Source organism: Prosopis cineraria, unplaced genomic scaffold, assembly GCF_029017545.1.
Source record: "Prosopis cineraria cultivar Desert tree isolate PC_DT_omini unplaced genomic scaffold, ASM2901754v1 PC7, whole genome shotgun sequence".
Classification (NCBI taxonomy): Eukaryota; Viridiplantae; Streptophyta; class Magnoliopsida; order Fabales; family Fabaceae; genus Prosopis; species Prosopis cineraria.
The window spans coordinates 33,432,510-33,454,306 of record NW_026555338.1 but is presented as its reverse complement, the minus strand read 5'-3'; the positions used below and the strand labels follow the sequence as shown (position 1 = coordinate 33,454,306).

General features: G+C 32.2%; 3 protein-coding genes across 6 annotated transcripts; 1 reads left to right on the top strand and 2 right to left on the bottom strand.

The window, feature by feature from the left end:
• Positions 1-653: 653 nt before the first annotated feature.
• On the bottom strand, positions 654-4,323 carry LOC129315967 (uncharacterized). Of its 4 annotated transcripts, none has more exons than XM_054960157.1 (5): positions 3,523-4,323; positions 2,556-3,004; positions 2,239-2,345; positions 1,850-1,922; positions 654-1,417 (listed from the first exon to the last, which is right to left on the bottom strand). In XM_054960157.1, exons 1-5 carry the CDS (start codon positions 4,172-4,174, stop codon positions 1,352-1,354), a joined length of 1,347 nt encoding a protein of 448 aa, XP_054816132.1. In that variant the 5' UTR covers positions 4,175-4,323; the 3' UTR covers positions 654-1,351. The 4 variants fall into 4 exon arrangements, with proteins under 4 accessions (XP_054816132.1, XP_054816133.1, XP_054816134.1 ...); XM_054960158.1 differs by having other exon boundaries at positions 2,239-2,342; XM_054960159.1 differs by lacking the exon at positions 1,850-1,922.
• Positions 4,324-9,340: 5,017 nt separating this feature from the next.
• LOC129315090 (uncharacterized) lies at positions 9,341-14,494 on the top strand. The gene is given in 11 exon segments (XM_054958618.1): positions 9,341-9,524; positions 10,676-10,788; positions 11,422-11,553; positions 11,643-11,716; positions 11,823-11,928; positions 13,031-13,079; positions 13,082-13,098; positions 13,280-13,344; positions 13,438-13,536; positions 13,907-14,006; positions 14,094-14,494. Coding segments are annotated over 11 exon segments (963 nt in total). The 5' UTR covers positions 9,341-9,379; the 3' UTR covers positions 14,157-14,494.
• Positions 14,495-15,944: 1,450 nt separating this feature from the next.
• On the bottom strand, positions 15,945-16,773 carry LOC129314899 (protein GRIM REAPER-like). The gene has a single exon (XM_054958383.1). It carries the CDS (start codon positions 16,681-16,683, stop codon positions 16,192-16,194), a length of 492 nt encoding a protein of 163 aa, XP_054814358.1. The 5' UTR covers positions 16,684-16,773; the 3' UTR covers positions 15,945-16,191.
• Between the last annotated feature and the right edge of the window lie 5,024 nt (positions 16,774-21,797).

Here is a 21,797-nt window from a genome sequence, read left to right as displayed (position 1 = left end):
ACACATCCCAAATATATTTTAAATATGCTTTTGGCAGCCCTTAATCTTATCCAAATCCTGCACGTCTATCTTCTGCAAATTCAGCCTTGCGTGTTATCTTTGAGCTGGTCAAAAATATTTAATTTTTAACTCTTTCTCGTTTTCTTTTGTTATCAATTAATATGGAGGTGTTGATACCATTGCCACAACACGCCATTGGCAGATTCAGTTCTCTTATCTAACATTAATTTGATTTGATAATATTTGAATCTAAATTATACAACTATTACATAAAAAATAACATGTGTTTTCTTATTTAATATATTTTATGTAACTATCTCACTAAATTAAATTTATATATTCTTTGACTTAAGATAACTAGTCCTCTCAAAAAAAAATTAAATTTAAAATCTCATATTTAAGCAGTCACATTAACTCCTCATCTATGGTATTTATATTAGTTATAAATTTGAATGACTGATATTCATGTTGTTGGCATGATTTAAATTTAAAATATAAAATAAGCACTAGATCTTCTCTTATTCTCTTGATCCTTTACTCTCTAGATGGTTTTTTTCATATCTCGATTTTACAATATGCACAAGTAACAGGGGAAAAAAACCTTTTTTAAATTTTTTTAACCATCAAATTGAAGTGCATTCAACATTTGAGACTACAGTGACAATTTTTTGTTTTTTGGAGTGAAAAAGGAATTTCATTAACAAAGAGAACCGTACAGTACACAAAAAAGGAAAGCAATCAGAGTTACATCAAAGACTTCAAAGTAGAGAAGGCTGAGTGTACGTATGATTGAGTATGGCTCTAATCTGTACCAGTAAATTATCTACAGCAAACGTGGCATCAGTAAATACACGTTCGTTCCTAACTTCTCAAAGCTTCCAACATACAATGCTGATTCCAACTACCCAAGAGGTGTCCAGGCGTGAAGACTTCAGTATGCTAAGCGACCACATATCAACATTGTCCTCAGAGAAATCCTTGTAGATAACATTTTGCAGAATTTTCCTCAAGACGTTAGCGGCAAAGGGACACTCTTTGAAGACATGATTGACGCTTTCAATAGGACTGTTACAAAGGGAGCACTGTTGATCATCAGTCACCCTTCTACGCAGTCTCTCAGAGTTAGTGAGGAGCTTTCCTTTGAACATTAAAAAAAAAAATAAAAGTTCTGACACGTTGAGCAACAGGTAACTTCCATATGAGCTTCCACTCCTCGTCTGGTTCATTCCAACCTAAGGATTGATAAGCTGTGCAGGCTGATTTCACAGAAAATTCACCTTTAGAGTTCAGACGCCAAAAACAGGATGGTTGAGCAGCTTCATTAACATCAATAACTGTCTTCTCTTACTCTTCAAATCAAAATACTTCCTGAAGTGTCCAAACGCGTCAAGTTTCTCCATTTATCCTTCAAATCAACCTGAAAAAAAAATAAAACGAAACAAAATATCATTGTCATATCAAAGCTCAAGCTCACAAACAATAGCATGGCAACGCAATTTAACATAAATGTTGCCATTGTTAACAAAGAAACTAGTGCAAGTTCATAATTCCAAGCATGGAAAACTGGCAAACAAACATGCAAACTCAAACCAAAATGGTTTGAACTCATGAAATCACAGTGCAATTCTGATTTCATCTACGTGATCAGAAACATATATATATATATATATATATTGTTTTAGGTGAAACAAGAGGGCTGTAAATGAAAGAAACTTGCAAAACAACTATACAGGAAATCAAACTCCCCACCATAAATCAAAAGAACATATCTGTTAAGCCACTCAGTGGGTTAGGCAAGAAATTGAGCCATATATACACAAGAGAAAGAGTTTGAAATATTGTTGCTTACTTCTGTTCTTCCTGTCTTCGTAAATATCTCACTGTAAAATTTTCGGATTGACCTCCAATTTCCTTTGCCAAACCTTTATAAGAAAATAAGGACAATAAGAACATAAAATCATGATGTTTGAAACTTCAAAAAACTAATTCATATTCTCCATCCAAGAAGAAAAGGTCTTAAAATCCCAGCATAATTTCAGTGGTTTAATAGTGTTGTGAAATTGTTGACTTCTAAGTTTTGAGAACACAATGTTTCGCAACCTCTTGAGCAAAGACAATAACTACTCTTTTCTACAAGGAATACTACCAAAATGCAAGGGTTTCCAAGCACAATTAGATACACAACAGAATTATTTAACCATGGGAAAGTTGTCTCACAAGTTTAAAACAAAAACTTACTTCTTTACACCAGCCCTTAATGCATCCTCTTCTTCAGAACTCCATTTTCCCTGTCTCCTCCTTTTCTTAGGGCTTCCCCCAGGCAAGTCATTAAACGAATCATCCTGCTTCAAAAAATAAATAAATAAAATAATATGCTTTAGGAAAATTCAAAAAGAAACTCAATGTCCACAAAATATTTCTGAATCAAGAGACCACAAAGGACAGGTCTTATATAAGATGCGACCCTTTAGATTAACACACAGGCCATCCTGATTCTTCTAACTTTAAAAGAAACTGCCACAACAGTAAAAATAGAAATTGAATAACAAAGTTACCTTATAAGTATGGGCAGTACTATTTCGTTGCATCAAGCTGGGACGCTGAACATTACTACAATCAGCAGAATATTGTTTCTTTAAAATATCATCAATAGGTTGATAAAGCACCATGCTCTTGCAAGTATTTTGTTCCGGTGCATCTACAACTGCGCTCTGGTTTTCAAAAGGAGGCTCACGATTCACACCCTTTGATGCTAATTCAGATCCCACAATGTCAGAATTATGTACTGCATCAGGAAGAGGATCCTTCACCACTGCTTGCAAGTCCAAAGAACTTGATATGAGAGATTTCCGAAGTTTTTTGACTTGAATAGTAGATGCACTGTGATCTTCGCTGCACATAGTCGTTGGCCCTGCTTTCTCAGCAACGGTAAAATGAACTCCTCTACGTGTATGGGGTAGACCGTGATCATGTTCAAGCGGCAGCTTGCCCTTTTGAATTGCCGCTACGCGAGATGCAGAAAATAAATCAAAATGCATTGTGGAGTGTGGTCGAGAAAATGATATTCATTTTATCAAAAAGAAGCCAGGCAATTCAATGATGTTGTGTTGCTAATTTTGTTGTGTGATGTGATAACATAAAAGAAAACGAAACTGAAGATTTGCCTACCATGGTCATTCAAGAAAGCAATCATACCAGAACAACTTTCATGATTCAAATAAATTAAAGTATAATTTATAGTATGCAAACAAAAATGATTACGCAAGACAATAAACAATGCCAGTTTTTGGAACAAAATTAAGTTATGCTACTTGCTCCACCTATGCCTCCCTTTAAAACTTGAAGCACATACAAGATACTGTTTGCCAATTGCTAATACCCCGTAATATTCTCCATGAACATGACTTTTAACAGGCTGACGTCACTGTCTTTTGAAAAATCGTAGTTCAGAAGATGTAAAAGGCTAGAAATTGAGAGCAGAAACAGAGATGAATTGTGAAGAAGCAGGGCAGAAAAGCATACCTCTATTTATCCTCTGAGGCATGTCAGTGCCACCCAATGCCTGACTTCCGCCAATAGTAGATGCAGCTGCTAGCTCTAGAAAAGAAGGGCCCATGGATGCCCAAGTTTCTTTTAGATAGACCCTCACCTTATCGAGTGCATGTTCTTTTGTATTAGTCTTCGTTAAAATCTGGCACACCTCTTCATCCCAACGGCAAGACTCTATGACGTCCTTCCAACCTATCAACTCCGCCGTAAGCAATTCAATCCTCATCCCTGATGCCACCGCCTCCATCATCCTGCGAACTCGGCCCCTCCAAATCCTATTTACAGCATCGTCAAACAAGCCGTTAGTGTTCTTATGCGGGCAAGCATCAAGGTACTTGACGGTGCACTGCACGGCAACAGCACAATATGCCTCCTTCATCGCTGTTGTGATTGCAATGCCATCGAGCTTATTTATTTCTTCAATAACCTCTAAACAGGCTAATAGGTTTTCTGTAAGGGAAGCCGCAGCCACCTCGGATTGAACATCCCTAAGAACCAATGTTTTCCTCAGCCGCGAATCGACATCAGAGAAAGGCAAAAGCTTGAAGATTTTCTTGACGATGGAATCTGGTATGGAACTCCTAAGCAAAAACTCTAGTATCCAGCGACATATATCATGGTCCATTCACCCGGAAAGCTATGATCACTGAGGAAACTGGAAAGAAGAAGACCTGGGCTCAATGTTTCAGAGCAATTTGTGTGGAATTTCCGAATTTGCTTTACAGGAAGCTCTTCGGAGAGACGGAGACTGAGTTAAAACTTAAAAGCTTAAGATGGGTTAAAGAATTCGGAGAGACGAAGAGTGACTTGGCATGGATGTAGGGACGTTAAGCTTCGGGATCCGAGAGCGAAGTTTTTTTCCCTTAGCGTCTCTAGCAAATCTAGACCGTTCGTTCATGGGATTTTGTACTCGTAGGTAGAATAACTTCTCCATTTTTCTTCACCTCCCCTGCCCTAATCATTCATTAATTTTATAATTTTTTTAAAAAAATTTTACCTTTCTGTTCGACAGTTGATGTCGTGTCCAAAAAAAAAAAAAAACTTTTCCATTCCTTTTTTATAAATAACTTCTAACTCCATCATTGAAATTAAGATTAGTTGCATAAAATAATAAAATTATTTTAAAAATAAACTACTTCTCAATTTTATCTCTAGATTTAAAAAAATTAATTTGATGTATAAGAAAAATATTTTAATAATTAAATTATTGTAATTTTTTAAGAATTTGTTAAAAGATACTTTTAAAATTGTATATTAAATATTATGAAAAATGTTAATATAAAAGATCAAAAATATTTTTAAAAAATGTAACTTATCAAAAGGATATTAGGGAGTAAAAGAAAATGGTAATTAAAGACCACTGGAAAAATTTTGGATTTAGGGGCCACCAATTGGTGAAATTTGAAATTACTCAACATGATCATGGTTATTAAATTTCCAAAATTTTGAATTAAAAGACACATTTGCCCTTTTGATCTCCATTCAATTGAAAAGTTAAAATTGAAAGTTTGAAAACGCAAGGAAAAATGCCCGTTAAATCTACAAGAAAAAAATTAATAATAATTAAGCTCTTGAAAAAATTTTTAAAATTAAATTATAAACATTAATTCAAATAATTTAACAATAACAATTATAAATAGAATATTTAATTTATGGATGTAATTTGTATTTTAAAACTTGAAGGACTAATATAATAATTTAAGAAAATATAAAGAATTAAAATGATCATAATTAAACTTGTGAGACCAAATTGATAATTGAAGCAAATTTGAGGGGTATAAAAGTTTCATTATCCCTAATAATAATAATCACTATCAAGATAAACCAAACAACAACTAGATTAATAAATATATGCACAGAATAGTCACAAACACTACTCGTAACCCCATTCTCATGCCTCTAACTAAATTCATGAGCTGTCAATATTAAATAGAATCCACCCATGTGATTGGGTTTCACCAAGCTAACCAATAATGGGGTGCAACCTAACATAGGTGCAAAGCCCAACATTGAATCATGAATTCCATCTCCTTTAAATCCAAGAAAGGTGCCATATGTCAAGGGAAGGGAAAATACCAAGGGCTGTGAGGGGGGCAAAAAAACCAACTACTGGGTACCTAATGGTGGCAAACTATGTGATCAAAGAATACAATACTTACTCTCCATATCATCACTATCATCGCCATCCACATCCTCATCACTACAATTTCAACACAGATGACATGTATTCCATACTCATCATAAATATCCTCGACATTATTTCATAACACATGCTTTCAAAGCATACAAATATACAAGGGGTCTCATAATTCAACACTTACCCAAAATTGGAGTTATCATCACAGCATCCTCTCATATAACTAGTATTTTCACACAAACCATGTAAATAGAGTGTGTTGAAACAACACATAAATACAATAAATCATGGCTACCTCTTGCCAGGGAAAACAACAATGTTTCCGGAACAAGCTGCTCAACTAGAGAGTGGCAACTTTCGGGTCAATCTACAAGGTTACTCTACCTCAACAAATATCAAATAATTCCCTGAAATATAGATGAATAGTAGAAAATGCAAAGATAAAAAAGACTTGTTTATATTTTAAAAAAGGCTTTAAAACGGTGGGGAAAAATCAACAAAAATCCCAAGGAAAAAGAGAGAGAAAGAATGCAATGAATTGTATGTGGCATGTGTGCATGGTGATTTTCTCAAGTCAGACATTAAAAATATATTTTTCTTAAAGCAGATACTATAAATGTTTGATAATATGATGCAATTTGCATGGATAGATAATTAACATTTTTTCTTAAATGATGAATTTTATTTAAAAACTGAGAAAGCTATCAACAGGAATATAAAGCATTGAGCACTTTTTGAAGACACGTTTCAGTTAAAAAAATAAAGTTTATACTAAAAATAAATAATAGAAAGTGCAAATTCAAAAATATGTGCTTGTAATAAAAAAGATTTAAAATGTCAGGGGAAAAAACCAAAAAAAGCACACTTAAAACGAGAGAAAGAATGCAATGAATTATATATAGCGTGTATGCATGGTGATTCCACATCAAAAATAAATATTTTTTTAAAAGAAACACTATGAATGTGTTTATACTTTATATTCAAAAAAAAGCTTTAAAATGTAAGAAAAGGCAATGAAGAAAAAGTACAAGGAAAAAAAAGAAACAGTTTGAAAATATGATTTACATTATTCACTAATGAAGATTTTTATTAAAATTGAGAAAGATATAAAAAAATAAAAATCATCAAGAACTTTCTGAAGACAAATTTAAACTAAATAAAAAAAGTCAAACTTGATAAAAGAATATAGATAAATAGTAGGAAGTGCAAAGATTAATAAATTGTGCTTGTATTTAAAAAGCTTTAAAATGAAAGAAATAAATAAAAAAAACACAATAATAAAAATTATTAAAGATATCAAGACAAATATAAATCATTGAGAAATTTTTGAGTTATATAGGGCGTGAGGGCATTGTGGTTTTCTCAGTCTCAGGTCTCACGTCAAAAATATATTTTTTTTAAAGAAACAATTACAGATAAATAATAGAAAGTGCAAAGATTAGAAGGAAATGTTATAAACATTTGATAATATGATAATTTATTTTTGAATAAATGTTAAACATTTTTTGTAACTGATGACATTTTTCAACTAATTGAGAGAGATTTTGACAAATATAAAGCATTAAGAAATTTCTGAAGACATATTTAAGTTAAATAAAAAAATCAAGGTTAAACAAAAAATATGGATAAATAAAAGGAAGAATCGAGATTAAAAAGACATATTTATATTAAAAAATGAAAATATAGGGAAAAATTTTAAAAAAATGCCCAAGGAAAAAATAAGTAAGAATGTGTGCATTCTTAAGTCTCACATCAAAAATATATTTCTTAAAGAAAATATAGGCAAATAATAAAAAGTGCTCAGATTAAAAAGTTGTGCATATGTATTTTTTTTAAAAAAAGCTTAGAAATGTAAGAAATAATTGAACGAAGAGCACAACTATAAAATTTTTTGAAGATATAAAGACAAATATAAATCATTAAGAAATTTTTTAGCATTGTGGTTTTCTCAAGTTTCACATCAAAATTATAAAAGTACAAAGATTAAAAGAAAATATAAGCATTTGATAATATGACAAATTTTTTTGAATATACGATAAGCATTTTTCATAAAAGATGACTTTTATTTAAACATTGAGAAAGATATTTTGACAAATATAAAGCATTAAGAAATTTTAAAAAACATATTTAAGCTTTATAAAAAAATCAAGGATAAACAAAAAATATGGATAAATAAACAAATAAATTTTCAAATTAGGTAGTACATATTACCAATATTAATTGTTATTGTTTGTTTGGATTTTCATTGGTAGAAGATAGAGGTAAGTAGACAACTTGTGACTTATCATACTCGCCTGTACTTAGTCAAAATGGTTGGGTTTTAACCGATCCATTAAAAAGAAAAAAGTGAATATGATAAATTTATAGACTAACCCATATGTATCATAAACGGGCGAGAGAAGTCATGGGTTACCCCTTAAGCTGTCCATTTCAACATGTTAACTTATAAAAATAAAAAATTGTTGAACATTATGTTTATCTCTTTGTCCACTCCACTCTAGAAAAAAGAAAAAACTTCACAATTGCGGCCTTGCTCACTCATTATGTCATCTCATCCTCATCATTTGCTCATCTTATTTTGAATTCACTCACTCTTCTTTTTGACTTTTCTCTCAGCTCTTGCTCTCATCTCTGTCTCTTTGAGTCTTATTTCTAATTGCCGTTAACACTCTCCATTCCAATTGCTATCGAGCTCTGTTCACCACTCCACTCAAGCTTGAGTTGCATCGTTCAACTCACGACATAACAGCACCTCGTAATGAAATGAAATTGTAGAGGTGAGAATTGAGTAGTTTGATTTGACCTTTTGAAGTTGCTAGCATACTCTTCTTTGCATCTTGATCTTATTGCTTCTTGTCTCACTACTTCACATCTCGCTTTAGTCCAGAGTCCAAATATTCAGTGGTGGCTCAAGCACAAGTGTGATTTGAACTTGAAATCAATGATGCAATATTATTTGCTTTGTTTTTGTTATAGTCTTACAGGTCTGAACTTTTAGATTCATCGTCTTGATTTAGGCCTTTTGATTTTGTTGCTTGCTTGGTGCAGTCTCCCACTCGAGTTGAACCCAGTGTTCAAATTTTTAATGGTCTTTCATTTATTCAAGGATTTGTCTTAGTTTAGACTTTGGATTGTTTAATTAATGTAGTAGCTCTTTTTTTAAAAAGTGTAAAAATATATGAACATTCAAGTGATGAATGTTTTTTCATGCCCTCAAGGCTCTTTAAAAAAATGTTGAGTCTGCAACTTCAAGTAAAAATGATTATTTTATGAAGTGATTCATTGTTTTGTGTTAACACGTGTTAGTTTCCATCTTCCATATTCTCTCCCGAAGTCCTTGATTTATTTTTTTTTTAAATGAGTATTCATAAAAAAACGGGTTGAACCAACCCGTTTTCAGCCCGCCCAAACAGGCTCAGCCTTCTGAAGCGCACAAAATGGGTTGAGCACGGATACAGGCTGGCCCAGCTAGTTTTGGAGGAAACAGGATGGGCTAAAGGCACGCGGGCAGCCTCTGGAGCTAGCTCGTCCCGCCTGTTGTACTACCCTCGATTAAAAAAAAATAAAAGAAAAGAAAATCGTTTCGGCCCTTTCGCCTTTTGGGAGAAATTTCCCGGCTTTCAAAAACTGCCAAATGTGGATATATAAACGGCCAATTTAGGTGTTGTCGTGTGGGGGAAGCGCACACCCGCCATGGCTGCCATTAGCTTGGGAACGCACCGGTCTTTGAGCAGAGCAACTCAGGCTTTTGCACTCTCTACGTTTCCTCGTTGCAACGCTAAACTCTCTCTTTGGAGGACCATTTCTTCTGAGCCCCTCGCTGCTTCTTGTCCTTCAGGTCTGGACTTATCCGAAAGATTTTTCCTTTCTCCTTTGTTTTTCTGATTGCCGCACCAATGCTCTATGTAATTCGACGCTCTTCACATATCCATTAATTTCAGTTATTTGCTAACGTAACCTTTTGGTGGTGGACTTCTGGTTACTGTAAACAGGGGACTTACTTGAGGATTCAAAGAGTGCATCCTTTCTTCTTTCATTCCATTTTTCGCCCCGCTTTTAAAATAAAGCAGTTGAATACGTCAGAGTGCAATGCTAGCTCACTCATATGTTATCGAATTAGTTAAATGGAGCAAAACGAAATATTTCAACATATTTGCTTTGAAACGGAGTACTGATGCAGTGATGCTTGATAGGGTTTCGTACTGCTTATGAATTTAACAGATTCCTGAGGCACATTTTCAACAGAGTATTTCGAAATATTTACAGATGAACTTTATTTGAAGTTTATAAAGATTGACCTAAATGGACATAATGGGGAATGGTGTTTGACAAAGAGGGTCTCTTACGTGTTTAGAAGTTTCATCAGATTTCTGGGATAAACTTTGATCAAGTTGAAAATTGCCGGTAATAAAGTTTGTGATATGGAAATAAGTCTTCCCATTGTTGAACACGCACAGCGTGAACATAAACATTAAAGTCATGATCCTATTATTGCATGGCCCTCCCGTTAGGCTTTAGCATGAGGGTACGTGAATCATTTTGTCATGATAGAGTCCCTTGTTGGTTATTAACACAATCATCTATAAACCAATAGTGGCCCTCGTAATGCCTGAGAAAAATCTTACGCCTTTGGAAACTCTCAAAACTCCTTATCAGTCATCGGTTTAAGTAATGATGTACATATCATATATATTTTGCATTCTGGATCTGGTAATAATTATGGCTACATAATACTATATAATTATAGATTTTATCTTTCCCTTGCTTCCTTAAACAACCAACCACTTTCAAGTATTATCCTTTAGTCATCTGGTTCAAAAATGCTTGTTAGGTGATGGTGCAGCAAAAGGATATATGTGATCTATTTTCAGACCTTTTGAACAGTTAGCTCATTATTGTATTATGTATGCCTTATTTGTATGATATATTTCTTATTTTCATCTCAAATATGACACGTTATTCAAATTTTTAATGCTTTGTGATGTTCAGCTTCAGGTGTGACCCAGATTGTACAAGCTTTGAAGGGAGAGGAAGGTGATGTGCTACTCAGGGGAGTGAAAGAGAAAAGCACAATAAAAGAAGTGAAGCATATTCTTGAGATGGTACTATGTTGCCTTTCTCTTCATTCTAGATTACCTCAAACATCTCTTAAGCAGCCTTGAAAGCTGAAACCCTTTCTGTGTCTTTCCCATCTTGAGATTCTGATTTGCATTTACCTTGGCAGGTTAGGTATAATTAAGTCAGGGAGGCCCTTTGACCATTGCATTCTCAAAAATCTTAACCCTCTAATCAACATTATTTGGCGAAAATGCATTGAACCTCCATGAGTTTTAAGGTTGTGCAGATAACAATTATGTTCTTCAAAACTGATAATGGACATCTAAACTTTGAATTTTATGCTGACAATTCCTGGTTAATGAGTTTGTTATTTCACTAACAGTAGTGTGACACTTTAGGGGAATTATCTGTACCAAAGATGGATTTTTGGGGGTCCGTTCAATTAGATATATCACCATTTTGTTTTTTTGTTTTTTGTTTTTTGACTAATTGATTCATCAACAATGAGAGTTGTCTGTACAGAATTGGAACTTTGGAAAGGGAGAGGAGTTCATTTTTAAGTTTTAAAGGTCAAGGGGTTATTTGCATCTGATCTAAAATTCAAGGGGGTTATCTATATTATGGCCTTATTATTTGATTCCCTACTTGGTTGTCAACTGTCATCCATTTTGTTGTAGGCTCAACGGGCATTGTCAAGACAAGAAGTTCTTCATACAAATTTTCTTACCCCTCCAGTGCTGAAGGAATCTATGGAAGTGATGGGAAAACTAGCAGGTGTGAAAGCAATTGCTCAAGGAGGTTACCCACAGGTAACTATCTCTATAAGTATTTTCTGTTGCCTTGGGACATAAGTTGCCTGTGCTTGTAATATATAGACATAAACAGAAATATTCTGTAGGCTGAACGCTGCCGGATTTCTGTTGGACATCCAGAAGAATTGACAAGTGACCCAGATATAATTGCAGCATTGAGGTTAGTCTTGTAATTTCTATTACTTAGTAAACTTGCTAGCCCACCAGCATCCATTTTTAGATTTCTAGATCCCTTTTTAATATTTACCTAAAATTTCTCTTTTCAGCATTACTGGTAACTTTCAGTTTGAACCTTGTTCTCATGGTGACTTCCTTGGTTCAATCCTTAGTACAGGAATCACCAGGGAGAAACTTGGAGATATAATATTGCAGGTATTTTCTTTTCTGTCCGTATATTAGAGAAGAATTTGTTTGAAGTTGCTTTCAGTGAACAGAAAAAGGCTTCTAGTAACTGTATAAATTAATATTACTATTCACTAGTCTGGATCTGTAAGATGTTCTATATCCAAATGAGGAAACGGAACATCTTGCAAGGACCAGCTAAGCTGGTTTATAAAAATAAGTACCTTCTTACAGATGCATGTTTGATATAAATTTGTACTGTTTGTGTTATAAAACACTTGTATTTTCTGGGCCAATGATAAGTGAAACTCAAGCTGTTGGAATAAACTTAAACCAATAATAGCACTGGTGGTAATTTGTGTTCCAAAATCTGTTGCCATCGCTGATTTTATTCTGAATTTTCTATTTCAGGAGTTCTCTATTGGTCTCAATTTCTATTTCGCTTCAGCTTATCCATAGCAAAATATTCTTCTTCTTCTTCTTCTTCTTCTTTCTTTCTTTCTTTTTATCAAGTGGCATCCATTAAGAAAATCTTCATAGAACGGATCTAAACAAATCCAAATCATTATGTCTGGAAAAAAAAAAAAATTTTTTGTCTAGAAATCAATTTCAGGAAGCAGGGTGGCAACTTCCATATAATTAAAAAGGCAAAAGGTTTGGTTATGTAGCAGTTGGCTGAAATTCAAGTTATGACCTCAGTTTGGTACTTCCTCCCGTCCCATATATAAGTCGCCTTGTAGGAGAATTGTGATCCTAAATATAAGTCACTTTGCAAGACTCTGTGGCATTAATTGCTTTATTCCAAATATGCTCTTCTTCTCAATTTCCAATGGGAAGATAAAGAAGGTTTTTTTTTCAAATGTATGATATTTATTACAGGTAAAAATGAAAATCAAAGTAACTTTTAGACAATTTCAATGGTATAACTAACTTTTATTGGTTTTTGTGAATTAGTTATAAGTGACTTATAATAAGGACCAGAGGGAGCACTGCATTATCACATTGGCATGCATTCTGATTTCTGTGTGACTCTATCCATATCCAAAAAGTATCAGTTCTTCAAAATCCCCCCCCCTCCTTATATTGCGTAGATGCACAGATTTAAGGGGCTTAAGTTAGTTTTGCTACCCAGGGCGAACAGGGTGCTCAGATACTTATTGTTCCGGAACTAGCTGATTATGTCATTCGTCACTGGGTAAGGTAGCGTTGTTACAGTATGTTTTTTATTGCTCACTTTTCTCAGGAGACATCAATTACCAAAACCAACAATAAATAGATTTTTAATTTCTGCTATAAACATTAATAGTGTATCATTACTAGTCTAGGATATGGATACTAGATATATTATGTATGTTGTTTTGATTGCATCTCTCTTGTTTAGGTTGGTAATGTTCCTGTATCTTGCAGCCAGATACCATTAATTTCTCTTGATTATGAACCACCAAGGTGCAGCGTTAGTCCTGGTTTCAACGACTTCTTCTTCTTAAGTTGATAACATTTTGACTTTGTTATAGACTACTAACTTTGTCTGCCATGCAGAACCAAGTCATTTAAAACCATAGAAGCATCGTTAAGAGTTGATGCACTAGCAAGTGCTGGGTTCAAAATTTCACGTTCAAAGCTAGTTGACTTGATCGGGTAAGCAAGTGCTTACAAATTGTTTGTTGCATATGATTCATTAGTTTTTCCTGCATATCGGGGTAGATCTCTGAAAATTGCACAAAAATATTATTAAAATGAATTTATATATTGAACTCTGAACCTGTTTATCTGTAACCATACCTTGATAAAATATATATCTGCAATTTGGGTGTGACCTTAAATTTCTCTGGTCAAGTGTTGAGACGTTTTTCTCGTGCACTTTCTTTGGGCTGAACCTGTGCTATGTATTTAATACTGTGTTCACGAAGGATCTTCACAACAAATCTTTACTATACGTGTTTATATGGTAAGGATGGAATTTTCCTAGATTTGTGTGATAATGGTAGCATGCAAATCATGCTTGTAGCGAGGGGGCTGTTCGTGTTAACTGGGTCCCTGTCACTACCAAAGGAGCCGCGCTCAAGAGTGGAGATATTGTATCTGTCAGTGGAAGGGGAAGATTAAAGGTAATACTGCCCGTTTTTGAGGTGGGAGAATTTGAATTTTTTTGTACACTTACTCCATTTATGTGCTTTATTCTATTCTTGATGCAGATTGGTGAAATAAACTCAACAAAGAAAGGAAAGTTTGCAGTGGAGCTGATTCGGTATTTGTAAAAGGTTTTGCAGGAGGAGCTCACGCTAATTCCATTATCTTTCTTGTAGTTATTCTCGAAGTGAAATGATCCTTCCTGGGGAAGACATGTTCCCCTCAGAAGATAGTGGGGAAGAAAGAACTCCAATCATCTGTAGTGAAGATTGTGATTGTAGGTGAAAATGTGGGGTTGGTGGATCAAGTTGAAGAAGGTCGAGAAACTGTGATTGATGCTGTCTTCGTGTCCAGTGGAATTGTTTTGATGAACAATTTTTTTGTATGTCATACTGACACTGCATCTTTTCCTAAATTAATTAGATGTCCATGCCACAACTGTATGCCTAGCGTAGCTTTGCACTTATTTCATGAGATCATTGCTTTTTCTTATGCCATTTCATTAGTTTTTTTTTTTTTAAAGAAAAATAAACCTGTTAGGTATATCGAACTTAAAAAGGGCAAATGGTGTGTATATATTTAGACTTTTATTGAACAATGAACATTTAAAACGTCAATATGCACTGTTATTAATTGTAATTAGGACTTACGTCAGCAATCTAAACAGCAAGCATGTGGCATAGGATGATAGGAAATCCCAAATTTATTTACTTATTAAGTCATAATTTGATACTGTCTAGATAGGGTTAATAGTTGTCACTTGTGGGAGAGGCCTTGGAATATATAATATCTCTATGATGGAAGCCTATTGTACATTAGCACTTGTTTACATTCACATCATGAAAATTATACTGTAAATATATCATGTGATAGTTAAAAAAATTATGTTTTTGGAATGTGATTATAGATAAAATGTGGCAAGTATGGGGATTTTATTCTAATTACATGAAATTTTCTAATATTATTTGTATAACATATCATTTGAAATAATCCTAAAATTTGTTTCGATGCATGAAGAATTTAAATTTGAATTTGAATTAAATTTTTCATTTGGATCCATACAAGTTATCATTTGAATAATCCTAAAATTTGTTTGGATACATGAAGAATTTAAAGTTAAATTTGAATTAAATTTTTTGTTTGGATAAGTACAAGTTAAATCCAAATTCAAATATATGTTTTGTTATAACTGTTTTTTAATTTTAAATTTCTTCTATAATTTAATTATTTAAAATTCAAGTTAATTCAACCTTCTCATTTTCTTTACATTATTAATAGTGGTACCTTTGTTATTCTCTTGCCACACTGTTTTTGTTTTATTTTCGTCTTTCATCAATTAAATAATAGAAATAAATTTATCACTTTTAATTTTTCTTTTTTACTTCAAATATTAGCCTTTTCTCTTTTACCTTTAAGATTTTTTACCTTATTCAAACAAATAAATTTTAACAAGTGAAATTTAAATTTGAGATTTTAAATATAAAGTTTAAATTCAAAATTCATTAATCCAAATGCTACCTTATAATATTTCATATCTTTTCTAACACCATCTTAAATAACCAACGTTTGCTAGACGAAATATATTTTTATTACTGTTTAAGTCTTGCTGATAGAAAAAAGTCACACTAAAAAAGAAAGCTACTTTTATTTATTATTAATTCCAAACTAGTTGATATTATTATAGAGTACTGAATAATTGTTAAAAGAAAATGCAAGTCTACTTATATACAAATTATTGAATGTAAAAAACGCTCAATTTCAAGAAAAAAATTCGCAGGCAACGAAATGTATAGCTCACTGAATTTATTCATGTTATCAGCCAAAAAAAAAAAAATACAAATCGCTTATAAAAGGAAGTAAAAGAACAGAATTATATAATAATGTATTAACAAGTAAACAAAATCAAGCACCTTGCAAAACCAAATCAACTAGATCACTTTATTCAATTATTGAACCCAACCCTTTCCTTCTTCCCCAGTACCTCTTTATCACGCAATATAGTACTTTGAATTATGCGGGAAAAAATTATAGCATGCAACACAATGGTGAAACATTGAGATTTCATGTAACCCTTGTAACATTTCAAAACTGATCAATAGAGTTGAAAGTGTATGGAAACCCTAACCTTCGAATAATTTAAACAAACTTTTGTGTTGTTAAATTTCAGGCATACCCACAGAAACCATTCTCACAAGAAACCCCAAGAGAACACTTCTTGTTACACTTGCCACAATGGCTTCCATCATTGAAGAACACGTTGGTGCAAATCCCATTGCAGCATCGGTCTCCTTGGTTACACTTATGACCACATTGTCCACAGTTGTTCTTGTCGCTAAGAACATTGCGACAATGCTTCTTGCAGCAGAAAAGCATGCCCGTCCCTTTGCTTGGTGCTATCCCATTGCAGATATTGTGAGCAACACTGGAATTATCACAGCGTCTGCCTTTCTTTATAATGATCTTGCTGGCCAAGAACCTGCTTCGTGTTCTCAAGTGAGAGAACAATGGTGTGTCACTGTCATCATCAAGAACGTATTCTTCTTCATCTTCTGTATCTTGTGTATCTGTTGAGAGGACCTTTTGGGGATAGAGAGCTAGAAAGATGATGAAGGTGATCAGAATAATGGAGCTGAGCTTGAGGGTATTGGCCACCATGGCTAGCTAAAGCTATAGCTATTTTGTTTAGTTCGAGGTTTGTGTAATGAGGTTGAGATTTGGCAAGGGTGTGTAATTTAAACGTAAGTTTTGCGATAAAATATTCCATAATCGTAGGGGACGAAGGTGTGTTGTTTGGAAGATGCATGAGAGCTTTCCCTAAATTATCGGCTCAGCATTACTGTGTTATATGTGCTTTAATTAATTAGAATAATAAATCTGCTAAAAGTCGCGTTATACACTGATAAAAGAATTTGTTTTCGCCGATTCTTCTTAGATTTGGCTCAGGGTTTTAGCTTCCCAATCATAAAAAAAAAAAAAAATTTCGTATGAATTAAAGTGTTGAGTAAACTGATGCAAATTCAAGGTGCTATCAAATTACAGTAGTTATAATTGCAACTAACAAATCATAATGAAAACAGTGATTTAACTGAATTTAGTGTAATAAAAAGTTAAACCAATGGCCAAAAATTATTTCTGTAATATAAATGCCATGCATAAGTAGTGTTTAGATTCATTAATAGCAGGGTTACATATACACTAAAAAAAAAGCTTGGAAAGTTGATTTTAAAGTTTCTAAAGTCATGAGATTTAGGTCAAATGGCACAATGACAATTTTTTAATTTAATTGAACAGTAATAAGAAATTTTGTCATACAATATTTATAAAGTATTAAATTTTAAATTTTTGAAAAGGATAATATATCTAAGGAGTGCTTTGATATATCATGATGATTATTTTAAATTTTTAAAGAAAAATATATCTTAATAATTTTGAAGTATTAATAAAATTCAATGACTGTAATATAATTGAGATGCTCAAGTGACAAAATCCAAATCTTAAGATGCATATGTATTAATAATTGAATTGTGTGTGTGTGTGTATGCATTCCAATATTCTTTATGTGTAATAGATAGTTATTTTTACATATCATGACTCAGTTATATAGCTCGCTAAGATGAGTATGTAAAATCTTAGGCAAAAGTGTACAAGCAGAATTTGAATTAACAGAGTAGAATAAGCTCGGTTAACTCAACTCAACTTGACTTATATATACACCCAAACAGGAACCCTATACAGTGGTTTATATATATGATCATGAATGAGACTTCGTATATGATGATGAGGCACGCCTGTTAGGGCTAAGATGGTTGACCAGGAAATATAAAGGGAGGCACACATGTAGGGGATCTTGTTTATCGGCAAATAAGTTGACTTTTGAAGCCAAAGCTGTTTCCTTACATATGGGCTTGACTTCTTAGGTCTCCTCGTTTGCTCGATTGGCCATTCTCTCCTGCATTAACTGACTCACAATCATTCACTAATTCACCCTAAGAAACCAGGCCACAAATATACAATATGAATTATACTGCACCAATTTGAATGTGATTAGAAAGAATCTCATATTTACGATGCGACTTAATTGGCTTTGGCTGCATGAGAGATATGTATCTGAGTTTGAGTCATATAGGATACAATAGATAAGTCATGATTCATGATATATAGTTTGTAGAAATGCAATAAATAATATTATTTATTGTAAGAAAACACGAGACTTTAATGTTTTCATTCATATTTTATTCCGATCATCATGCGTACCCTAGTAGGCTATCGATTACCTTCACTTATTTTGACCTTGCCAGCGAGCCCTAAAATGTTGACCTTGTATAAGCTAAATTAAGATTCATTGCACTTCGTTAAGATTCTGATCTGATGCCGTACGAAGTAATTTGTTGGAGTCAATGCTAGTTAGATTGGATTGTCAGTGATCATCTCTGAACCTACATTTCAATCGCCTTATTTTGATTTTGGATCTAGGAATAAGAAAGGGTATTGGGCAACTTTTTTAAAATTTAAATACCCAAAGTCATCCAAAGATCGATCACTTCCACACGAATAAACTTTAATTATTTGGTTTTAAATTCCAACAGCTAAAATTAAACTCACATTTGAGCAGTTAATTATATGACCATCGTATGGAAACTTGATTTTCAGATGAAGATGCATCATTCTATTGTTGGAGAATGGAAGCCTCATGTACGAAAGTGATTAGAAAAATGAACGGTGTATAAGCTTCGAGTCGTTAATTCTACCTAATTCTTTATGTTTAAACTACTTTATTTTGGTATAACAGATAGGTCCAAGCACTTCAAATCAAACGCAAAAGTTAACGCACACAGGTTTTTTTAACTTTTTTTTTTTTTGCCAATGATTTTATTATTGTATTTAAATAAAACGCAGACTTAAATGTTACAAGTTTCAACCTTCTTCTGGGAGCTAATTATTTCGTTATAATTTAAGTGCCCTTAATGTCAACATGTCCTCTATATTGAGAAATGAGTTAAAGGGCATTTTTGTCTATTGATTAAGAACTTCTGATATCATAGACCTACATATGATATAATTTTTTATTTAACATTCGAAAATAATGCAATTAAAATTCTTTTGATGATTAGTTAACTCGGAAAATTACAAAAAATAACTTTAAAAATTACAAAAAAAGCCCCATGAAATTACAAACAAGTACCCCATAAAAATAATTAATATCCATTAAATCCCTAAAATAGTGTGTTAATTTATAAGTTTTTCTTTAAAATTTATAATTCCTTTTTTAAAAATTTATAGTTACTATGAAAAACACATTTGGTATCATATTTTAAGAGACTTAATTTATATTAATTTTATTTTAGGATAATTATATGTAATTTTTTTGATCATTTTTTTTAATTTTTAAAATCCTTTTATGTAATTTTTTAGTCAATAAACCGTTAAAGTTAACTTTGTTAACATTAGGCATTCAACGTATCATTTTTAAATATTAAAGAGAGAAATTATATTATATGTTAATTAAGATATCAAATATTTTATAATAAATAATTGAGAGGTAAAAATGTTCTTTACTCTTTGAGAAATGAGGAAGAGTTTGACATGTAAACCAAGAGCTTGTCTGAGGCTGATAATGACGTCGCTAATACAATGATATGAAGTTAAGGCACTTTTTTTTAGCTTCAATTTCTTTTTTCTCAAATTCTAATTGATGTATCCCCCGGACAAAAGCAAAAAAAAAAAAAAAAAAAAACAGATGGGCAGGTTACCTTTGATATATACTCCATCTCATCCTATTTATAGGATAAAATTTTTTTTTTAATTATATTTATAAATTATGTCATTAAATTTTTAGCATAATTTTTTTTACTTTCTGTTAAATGTTAGAAAAAAAAATATTATTAAAATGTGTATATTTAATAGAGATAAAATTAAAAAATTATTATAATTTAAGATAAAATTAATGAGTTTTAAAAATTTTTTAATATTAATAAAATATATTGAAAGTGATTTATAAATAATATTAAAAAATTAAATTTAATGTACATTTTGAATAATTAACTTTCTTAAATATCAATCACATCTTGATGATTACATCTTTTTTTTTCTTTTTCCTGAATTCACACAATAAAGCAGCAAAGCCAAAAAAACCAGCGAATTAAATCATTACATTTGCTTCCATTACAATAGACATTGGCAAGCTCCTATATATTTAATTTAATCACATAAACCGTTTTGGCCAATCATATATACATTGGGCAGAAAAGAAAATTTGACGGATTGCAATTACAAAAATGAATTAAGAATATAATAAATTTTCAAAGCCACATGTGAAGGCAAGTAATAACAGAACCGTTTCAATGTCACATGCAGCCTACTTAATATCATTTATAGCAATTCAACGGAGTGTTACCTAAGAAATCAGAGTTCAATTCCTTCGATAGCAGTAACGTTTGTTCAAGTGGATGTGATGAAGGACGGGGAAAGAGAAGGGAAGAGAGAATATAGAAAGGAGAGAAAGAGATTTGTAGAAAAAATAGAGAGATAAATATGTGTACAAAACAAATGACTTAAAACGCTATTTATAGGCATGAACCTTAACCCCAAAATTAAATACAATAAATTCTTGAAATCCTAAAATTAAATGAAAAGATAATAATAATTTAAATATTAGGACAATTAAAAAAATATTTTCAATTAATAAAATATTCTAATAAAATACATTTGACCTTCCTCTCTTTTCAAATTTTTAATATCTTTGATTATTTCCTTTTTTTTTTCTTCTTATTATTTCTCCCCTGTTTGAAGAACTTTCTTTTGGAGAGTAAAACTATGGATATGCTCTGGAAGTACAATGATATTGAGAGATTCTGAGTTATATTTAAAAATTCTTTTTAGCAAATTAGATACCAATAAATAGCATTAAGTGAACAGTAAATAATCTGAGCATGTAGAAGCACAATATACAAATCTAAAAATCCTTTCCAATGAATAAGATAATATTGGAGGGGACCATATGGTTCCTAAATAGTATGTGCTTTTATATTTGCAATAACATTAGCTCTAGAGGGTATAGTAGATGAATTAGGTAGAGTAGGAGCCGGTTGAAATTAGATACCATCATTAACTGTCTCTAAATTCTTAGCTACCATGTGTAGAATTTGCTTCCATAATTTCTCCTCTTCTTGATTAAGAGTTGCCTCTTGAGTCTTAACAATGTTTATATCTAGAATAGGAGCAAAAGCTTTAACATGATTTGACCAAACTTCTTTAATTTCTATGTTGTCACATGCCTCAATCTCAAAATCAGCGGTGATGTTACTCTTTAGCACCACTAATATAGATACATGATCTTGGTTAGGAATATTATCTTTTTCAGAAGTCAAAATATTAAGGTTTTTATAACGTTTTAAGATACTATCAAGAAGATTAGTAGTTATTTTCCTTTGATATAACTTCTCTTCCTCAACTTGATAGCAATGCTTTTCTTTTAATGGAGATTGAATGGAGCTTTGAAGTTCATCAATTTTATTTCTCACAAGTTCAAAACGTGAACATATGAAATTCAAGTCAGATTGAGCATCCAAATCATACTGATAATGACATTGATGATGATTGACATAATCATAATAGTGATGGTCAACATAATCATATTAACAATAATAATTATATTGATGATGGTCAATATAATCATATTAGCAACTAAATAAGGCTATAATATTATGATTGAATGTGGTTTCTTTTTATGATTGTAGGTAGTAGAAGGTGATAATTTTTTTTGACTGAGA

Excerpts from the sequence above, each read along its gene's own strand:
- LOC129315967 (XM_054960157.1), bottom strand. The coding sequence starts at position 4,174 with ATGGACCATGATATATGTCGCTGGATACTAGAGTTTTTGCTTAGGAGT. Across the intron at positions 3,005-3,522 it reads GCCTCAGAGGATAAATAGAG|CGGCAATTCAAAAGGGCAAG; the intron begins GTATGCTTTTCT and ends CATCTCGCGTAG. Across the intron at positions 1,923-2,238 it reads TTAAGGGCTGGTGTAAAGAA|GTTTGGCAAAGGAAATTGGA; the intron begins GTAAGTTTTTGT and ends TTTCTTATAAAG.
- LOC129314899 (XM_054958383.1), bottom strand. The coding sequence starts at position 16,683 with ATGGTGGCCAATACCCTCAAGCTCAGCTCCATTATTCTGATCACCTTC.